General features: G+C 34.8%; 1 protein-coding gene across 1 annotated transcript in view; it reads right to left on the minus strand.

The window, feature by feature from the left end:
• LOC118767619 overlaps positions 1 to 10,000 on the minus strand; it is a 187,474-nt gene that overhangs the window by 12,670 nt on the left and 164,804 nt on the right. Inside the window, exons 4-5 of the mRNA XM_036512656.1 lie at positions 2,842 to 3,039; positions 865 to 1,081 (exon numbers count right to left, since the gene is read on the minus strand). Of these exons, the coding sequence (XP_036368549.1) occupies positions 865 to 1,081; positions 2,842 to 3,039 (415 nt within the window). The remainder of the gene's footprint in view (positions 1 to 864; positions 1,082 to 2,841; positions 3,040 to 10,000) is intronic.

Raw genomic sequence — 10,000 nt, forward strand, 5'->3', positions numbered from 1 at the left:
ATATATATATATATATATATATATATATGTATAAGATAGATAGATAGATATAGATAGATATTGCGTGTGTATATATATAATAGTGTACAAACAATCTACACATGTATACACGAAAGAGGTGACCTTTAACACCTTACATGCTAGAAATGGCAGTTAAAACCCAAACCACGAAGAAGAGTAATTTCAAAGGGAATAAAAGCATATGTTTGTATTTACTTTCAGACTCAAGTTTCTGTATCAATGTGCAAATAAATTAATTTGCCATCTGTATTTTTTCAGTGAGGGAGCTAAAATTAATGCATATTTATGCAAAAAATAGCACCAAAAATACATGTGCTACATACTTATACATTATAACTTTCAAATTCACGCGCAAGCGGTTACATTCGGTTACTGCGTACCTGAAAGGCTTCGAAACTATGAAAATTTTACTGTGAAAATAATAAGGGTAGAAAATTTAGAAAAATTTTCATACCGCTGGCTAGCATGCGTACTAAAATCTTGTGGAAAGTAAAACTATGAGCTCACCATTCCAATAACAATAAACCCTACCTTGAAGTTGTGAAAGCTTTTTACTCACAAGCAAACATTCGAACGATCAGAAATGTTGTTTTTATGTCTGTGAAACTTCAGGCAACTCTGTTCCGACTCAAATTGTAAATGCATGCATATATATGCACGTGCTTTGAACAATATTTGACTACTAAATAACACAATGCGGAGTGACATCAAAACCAGTAAACACGTAGTTGTGAAGAAGTCTTTACCATATAACCATACCTGGACCATACAAAAAAAAAAAAAAAAAGACCGAAAAAAGCAAAAAGCAAAAATTGTCAAAAAAATTAGCGAATAAAATCTCACCTGTACTGAAATTATAACACATAGCAGCGTCACCTTCAGCCAAAATAAAAATATCTGGGTCAGAAAAATATGCCACGTTCTCCTGCCGTTGGAACATTTTTATTTCGAAGAGCCTTGGACTAAATTTCATGTTTTTCAGTGCTTCAGATTCTGCAAGTTTAGTCTCATTTTCGAACCGGAATGTGTTAAAACACTTTGTGAAAATATTTCTCATCATCTGGAATAAATTTTCAATGAGGATAGAAAATTGCAGGATGTATTAGATACACTTTACCGATAAACATACAAAAATATATTTAAAAACTATGCCAAGGTATATTTGATTTGCATATTTAAAACACAACACACACACACACACACGCACACACACACGGACACACACACGCACACACACACACACACGCACACACACACACGAACACGCGCTCACGCGCACACACACATGCACGCCCACACACGACAGACATACACATACACACACGTGCATATACACTTGTGACTTTCTCCCTCTCTCTCTCTCACATACGTACTTATACGATGGACTCCCGAATAATCATACTTGAATAAATTCACTTACACGCAAGACATTTGTCGGGTCGAGGCTACAGTAGTCTAAGGCTCAGTGAAACTGAACCAGAAACCATGTGGTTGCGAAGCAGACGTTTTAACCGAACAGCTACGTCAGAGCCTACACAAGGTATACTGAATGCTCGTACTATGTTATAATCATGTTGAACAAATATGAAACTAAAACCGATATGCAAATTAGGTTACTTCTTTGTAAGCCAAGAATGATTTTTATGATGATGCAAGCTAATTTTATGTCGACAGAACGGCGAGTTTGAATGAAATTGAAGTCGATGATTAGATTTTTCTTTTTCGTTTCCGGGTTGTGTTTATTAAAGAAACGCAAAATAATAAAAGTTTAAAGGAACAGTTTCAAGACATTGCGTTGAATAGAAATGAATATTCTACTTGACTAAACATGAGTCAATCACGAGTAACATTTCCAGCAAATCCGGTAGTAATTTTCAATATCTGAGCTGAGGAATGTGGAATAATTATTAAGCCGAACTTCATAGCGAGACGCAGATTTGTAATTAAATATTCGTCAAGTTTGAAATAAAATGTTATGAGCTTATTAACTAGGTAGCATTGAGCCGAAACCAGATACAGGAATATGAGTATTATTGTACATCTGTTATTTGATTTTCTGTGCAAGCTCTGTGTTAAGAAATGTAAGAAAAGGCATGACCCCTAAATGTCTTAAGAATTAAGGAGTATAAGATTCAGGCATTAAGTATTGCAGGTGTATCGTGAAGGCTTAGTAGTCTCAGTCTGACAAAAGACTTGTAAGCAAATTTGTTAAGTAGAGACAATGCGGAAGTCCATCCTAAGGGTGTATGTGTATATATATAATATATATATATATATATATATATATATATATATAATATATATATATACACACACACATATGCGCGCCAAAACGAGGACTTTTGAAAATAACCGCACGTATAATAGGTAGAACTATATACAAATCCCACCTCGTGCGGACGCCATCGTATATTGTTCTGCAAATATATTCGTATAGACGGTCACACTGAGGATCTACGGACAAATTACGTAATCTGTTAATAGTGAAACATGTATGTGAAAAATCTATATTTTGTTACTTTTCATTTGTCTTCTTCGCTTACGTTTTGGTGTTTGCTAAATTTTTCTTGAGAATATTTCTTAGGGGGTTAGACCGTAGCGGGATCTACTTCTAGCATAAGGGTTGTCCACATGGTGGTCATCCCCCTCATACGTATATAATACAATTTACTGAACCTTCAGAATTTTAATATACTAGACCACTGGTGTTAAATTGATGTTAATTAAATTAATATCCAATTTCTCACCCTCATTTTTTTGTGTAAATTATTGAGTCGGTTGTGACATCACTGTACATGAGAATATATGGTGACTACTTACCGAGCGATCCAGTATAACACGCAAAGCTTTCACACACTTGGACTCACATTTCGGTATCACAAGAGTCATGTAACGGTGCCTATTACTGCCGAAGAGTTTTAAACTGAAACCGGGAGTGTAGGACTCATCAAGAGAATCAACTCCGTAGGAAGTGAGATCAAATATTAGTTGGTGGATTCTCTTTTCTGCCATTGGAAACTGAATAATAGAAACAAAATCAAAAATTACATCTCTCTCTCTCTTCCAAACACACACACACACACACATATATATATTTACACACATATACATATATATGCATATACATATAGATACATATACATATATATATACATATATATATACATATACATATACATGTATGTATGTATGTATGTTGTATGTATATATATATATAGATATATATATGTGCAGAGTGTTAGGTGTGACGTACAGAAATTGAATATTTCGAAAAAAGTCGGCAGAAGTTTGGAAATAAATCTTTTTTATTTCTTCATTATCGCTTTCGTTCGTTTCTCGAACTTGTCAAATAAAATTTTGTGAATGTACAAATAGCTCGTTCATTTATATAAAACATTTGTTTATTGGGGGTTTTGCTTAGAAGAAAATATTGTGTTTGTTTTTGTTTGTGCAAAGAAAATTACATTGGCAAAACAAATAATCCCCGCTGCCAACGTGCAAGAATCCACAAGCAACATATCCGACAAGAGGAATTACGCAAAATTCAATTAAGTAAGCATCAGGAAATATGCAGCGACGGAAAATTCGAAAATTTTCCCTTTTACAAATGTGCACGGGACGATCCGCAATATCAAAAAGCAATGGAACTACATTTCATCTAAAAATTCTCTTCAAAATTGAATGTTAGAAAGAAAAGCAGAGACAGTACATTTTGTATTCTAAATATAACTCAAATATCGGAAACCTAATGCTCATCTCTGTAAATATTCAGGTGTATGTGTGTGGCATTGAGATGTTCTGAGCTTTGTTTTTCTAGTTTGTAAGTGTTATACTAATGTTCTCTAATGCAAAAAACATGATATTGAAAGAGGCGTGATTTTGTTTTTCAATGCAAAGCATCGAAGTTACACAGTTTAAACATGATGTTCCCAAACACACACACATGCGCGCGCACATACGCGCACACACACACACAAACAAGCAAACTCACACACACATGCCATCAAGGGATTCTCTCCAAAATTGAATGTTTGAAGGTAAAGCGAAGAATTTGCATTTTTAATTCCAAATGTGGCTCATCTCTACAAATTTTCAGGTATATATATGTGTAGTACTGAGATGTTCTAGATTTGCATATATATATGTGATATGCTCGAACTAGTTTCGGGATTGTTGTCCCTCGTCAACGGGCGGTAACCACCAGGTAGCGATGAAAGAGAAGGCTCCTTTGCAAATAGATATAAGTTTTTCTAATGGCGTCTGCCACTGATGTCGAAAAACGAACAGTAAGCATAATTAAATCTCAGAATGAGATTGAAACAGTAATCGCTCGATAATGTAAAGTATAGAAGCCATCTTATCATGGCTAACCACATTTGGGAGGGGAGTGTTACTGTAGCTTTATAGCCCTAAGAGATCTTCGTCTCAAGCTGGCTTTAGACACAATATCTGTGTCCTTGGGGCTATAAAGCTACAGTAACACCCCTCCTCAATGTGGTTAGCCATGATAAGATGGCTTCTATACTTTACATTATCGAGCGATTACTGTTTCAATCTCATTCTGAGATTTAATTATGCTTACTGTTTGTTTTTCGACATCAGTGGCAGACGCCATTAGAAAAACTTATATCTATTTGCAAAGGAGTCTTCTCTTTCATCGCTACCTGGTGGTTACCGCCCGTTGACGAGGGACAACAATCCCGAAACTAGTTCGAGCGTATCACTCAGGCTTGCGAGGAAGGGATGGCCTCCCTTTGCAAATACTCCAAGGACACAGATATTGTGTCTAAAGCCAGCTTGAGAAGAAGACCTCTTGGGGCTATAAAGCTACAGTAACACCCCCTCCCCAATGTAGTTAGCCATGATAAGATGGCTTCTATACTTTACATTATGGAGCGATTACTGTTTCAATCTCATTCTGAGATTTAATTATGCTATATATATATGTATGTATATATACACACATGTATCACACACACATATATATGCATATATATATATATATATATATATATTCTCATATATATATACACATATATATACATCTCTCACATATATATACATCTCTCTCCTCTCTCTCTCTCTCTCTCTCTCTCTCTCTATATATATATATATATATATATATATATATATAGGCTGAGGATAATATATGCAGTTTAATGCTGAAAAATTCCAGGCCCTGCGCTACCAGCATCCAAAACTGAATATTAAACTTACAGGATACACCGGTCCACAGGAAATTTCAATCCCAGAGCCTAAGTCTGTGAGGGACCTGGGTATCGATATGATTGATGATACCTCTTTCCAAGTGCACATTACCAGGATGACGACAAAGTGCAGACGACTGGCTGGATGGATCCTAAGAACATTCAGAACCAGAGATAAGGAAACCATGATGGTCCTCTGGCGGACATCCGTTCTCAGCCGCCTGGATTACTGCTCACAGCTATGGTCACCCACCAGTGTAAAATTAAAAGCGGACCTTGAAGCAATCCAGAGAAGATTCACAAAGATCGTCTCTTTGGAACAGCTCAGCTACTGGGAAAGGTTGAAACAGCTAAGACTCTACTCCCTAGAGAGAAGACGGGAGAGGTATGCAGTAATATATGTCTGGAAGATCCTGGAAGGAATTGTGCCAAATTTTGGCATTGTAAGCTACACCAATGCTAGAACGGGACGACACTGCATAGTGCCAAAGATCCCAGCAATGCCATCACGCTTCAGGACCAGCTTCTGCAACAGCCTGGGTTTCAAGGGCCCACAGCTTTTTAATATTCTCCCAAAGAGTCTGAGGAACTTGCACAAAGTAGATGTAGCAGTTTTTAAATCAAAGCTGGACATCTTCCTGTCGAGAGTCCCAGATGAACCTACCTCACGGCAAGAGGTGCAAATGAGAGTAGCTGTATCAAACTCCATTCTTCACCAAGTGCCACTTATTAGAGGAGGTTCTTCGTAATAACAGTGTAGCACAAAACGGCGGTGCATCAGCATGGCCGCAGCTCTGAGCTGGAACAAACAAAAAAAAAATTTATATATATATATATGTAAACACACATGAGATGTTTTGGTATCCAGAAGACCAAAAATGTAGGTACAGCTATGTAAGTGCTACGGAAGGACCGTTGTTAGACTCCCAGTTCGATAATAGTATGAGTGAGGAGTCTAACGCTGGTCATGTATATGTTAAGTAAAATAAAACAACAAAGCCAAGGCAGTGTGAAATTTCAAACTGTTTCAGGGATATAAAGGATATAATATACAACACCATACATATGTACACACACACACACACACACATAATATATATATATATATATATATATATATATATATATGTAGTTATATATAGTTATATATATATATATTTAAATATATATGTGTGTGCGTATATATATATAATATATATATATTATATATATATATATATATATATATATATATAATAATGTATTATTATTAATATCAGGAAATCAATATTAGAAAATTCTTCAGAAAGATATATATGTGTGTAAAATAATTGTTCTATTAAAAATATAAATATATAAAAAATATGTAAATATGTATAAGAATAAATAAATAATGTATATGATAGTTTAAAAGTTTTGAATTAAGCTTTTAAAGTATCTTACGATCGTTTCACCGAAGTGCAGTCCCTATAATGAAATCCTATATTGATAAGCATTTATAGACAACTCTTCTGCTCTTCAGAGATATAAAATTTGAATTTTGCATAATATATCGAATGGTATTTTTTTTTTTAATTTGAAGTAATACTATAAAATGGTGTTTGTTTCAAGTATAAATTAAAAATTAAAAATTACTGCCTTTGATTTTTGAAAGTACATTTTAGTATGAGAGTCTTTAAATCCATATATACTTCGTTGGTTAGTCTTCTGTAATAATCCATAATATTTATGTGTAAAATCCATTTTATTGTCATGTATTCCACATATAGTTCATAGATAATATAGAATAATGGAATCCTATATTGATAAGTATTTATAGACAGCTCTTCTTCTCTTCAGCAATATGAAATATGAAATTTGTTTAATTTTACGAATGGTAGTTTTTAAAAAAAATTATGAATTAATATTGGAAAATGGTGTTTGTTTGAAATATAAATTAAAAATTACTGCTTTTGATTTTGGTGAGATCTTGAAATTCATATATGCCACCTTGGTGATTCTTCTGTAGCAATCCATAGAAGAATCACCAAGGAGCCATGTATGAATTTCATACTTTTAAACTGTCATATACATTATATATTTATACTTATACATATTTACATATATCTTTATATATATTTATATTTTTAATACAACAATTATATATATATATATATATGTATTTGTGTAGACATGTATATATATATATATACATGCAGATACGGTAGGCTGGATAGAAAGCATTAAGTATGTGCTATTGTCAAAGTTAGATTTCCAGTGAATCCTCTTTTTTGTTCAGATGTTCAGATAATAGGATACTGTTCGTATCTACTCTTATTGGTTTATCTTACTATTCAATCTTAATTTAGAGTGAATCAATAAGGTTTACAGGCAGTCAAATTATGAATAATTTTTCTTACATTAAGCGTTAAATTTCAATGAGAAAGCTTTGTTTCTAATTTTAAAAATGAGTATTCTTTACTGAAGCAATTTAAGCGAAATACTTATAAAACGATTTATTTTAAGAAATGTTTCTGAAAGCATGGTAACGTGGTTCAACTGTAAAAAGCCATATCACATTGAAGACACCAGTTCTCATCCGATCACCAAAGTTAAACAACGTCGAGTCTAGTTAGAACTTTGATAGCTGACTTAGGTAGCAGCATCTTTAGTAATGGTGTGCCCCAGATTAGCCATCACTTCTGGTTGAAGCATGTAAGAATATGATTAAAGCGGAAATTCTTTAGAACACATTTTATCAGTGCAAGTGTCAACATCAAATACAATGATGCTACTCTATGCGAATCTGATTACTTTGCCTAAATCTCATGGATATAGAAATATAGTTTTTGATTGAAGAGCTTCGTTCCTAAACCTTAGAAACGTTCGAAATGATGAAATTAATGAAAGAATGCGGCAGTCAACCTCGGTAGTTTTACTAGCTTCCAAGATAATATTAGCAAACCAGTGGGTTAATAAGGTAAAAGCTGACTTTATTTTAAGTTAGCTCTCAGCTTTAGAAGCTTCAATAAGAAATGGTTCTGAATATTAACGAGTAAAATCTGAAACAAATAATATCAGAAGGACCTTGTGAACCAGGAATGTGATGCAGCCTCTTTAAAGGTAAATCACTAAAGAAAGGTTCTGAAAGAAATCTTTTATAGTGCAAACAGAAAATGGGCAAACTAAAGCTATTTTGCCTTGAGTAACTCGAATACTTGAGACAACAAACACTATGGATAAAAATCGATAAAATCGGTGAAAGAATAAAATAGGTATAACATTGGTGCCTTGATTTTCATAGGTGAATTAATGGAGTTATTATTATTTCGCAATAATAGATCATTGATAAGGCGGCGAACTGGCTGAATCGTTTGCATGCTTAGCGGCATTTCGTCCGTCTTTACGTTCTGAGTTCAAATTCCGCTGAGGTCGAGCTTTGCCTTTCATCCTTTCGGGACCGGTAAAATAAGTACCAGTTGAGCACTGAGGTCAATCTAATTGACTTTGTTGGCCTTGTGCCAAAATTTGAAACTAGTAATAGTTCATAGATTTACCTTCAAATTTCTACATTCCTATTATGTGTGTGTGTGTGTTTGAGTGTGTATGTACGTATATTGCAATATTAACGCAATAAGTATTTATGAGGACTCTTCTTCATTCAGTGTTGTTAATGTTTACATCTGTGCCTATATATATGCACATATATATATATATATATATATATATATATATATATCGTAACAAATAATTGCCAACCAAGTGTGGTGTCCTATACGGCTAACGACACACATTCTGTGTCCAATTAGTATTTACGAGGGGAGGACATCGCTCCCACCCCCGGCCTTACGTGACACACACGGACTCGAGTATCTGGGTGGTTACCCGTCCTCAGCGTGTGTTAATCACCAGCTATTGATGAAAACTCACTCCACTCGTAAAATACTATATGCTTTTTTCAGTGACAAACCATCGCTGATATCGAAAAAGGAGAAATAAGCTATATTAAATCTCTGAGCGAGATATAAACAGTAGCAATACGGAATCGTAACATATAATTGCCAACCAATTGTGGCGCCCTATATGGGACAGTGCTACTAACGTTTATAGCCCCAGGAAGACATCTCTTCCAACTGGCTAACGACACATATCATGTGTCCGATTAGTATTTGCGAGGGGAAGTCATCGCTCCCATCTCTAGCCTTACTTCATACACACGGACTCGGGTTTCTGGGGGGTTACTCGTCCTCAGCGTCTGTTAATCGCCAGCTAGTGATGAAAACTCACTTCACTCGCAAAATACTATATACTGGCAAAAGCACACAGTATTTTGCAACTGGAGTGAGTTTTCATCACTAGCTGAGGACGGGTAACCACCCAGAAACTCGAGTCCGTGTGTATCATGTAAGGCTAGGGATGGGAGCGTTGATCTCCCATCGCAAATACTAATCGGACATACAATGTGTGTCGTTAGCCAGTTGGAAGACATGTCTTCATGGGGCTATAAACATCAGTAGCACTGTCCCGTATAGGGCGCTACAATTGGTTGGCAATTATATGTTACGATTCTGTATTGCTACTACTTATATCTCGCTCATAGATTCAGTATAGCTTATTTCTCCTTTAGTACTCATGTAGTACCCTTGTGTATATATATGTACACATCTAACAGTGTATGTATATATTTTATTAATTTGTCTGTACGTCTGATAATTCGCTTACTACTCGTGATAGTATTTTAATATCATCCCTATATATAATATCGTTTCTATGTGTGCTTTTGGCATGGTTTTAGAATTATTTTATTTGTTACC

This window comes from Octopus sinensis, linkage group LG1, assembly GCF_006345805.1.
Source record: "Octopus sinensis linkage group LG1, ASM634580v1, whole genome shotgun sequence".
NCBI lineage: Eukaryota > Metazoa > Mollusca > Cephalopoda > Octopoda > Octopodidae > Octopus > Octopus sinensis.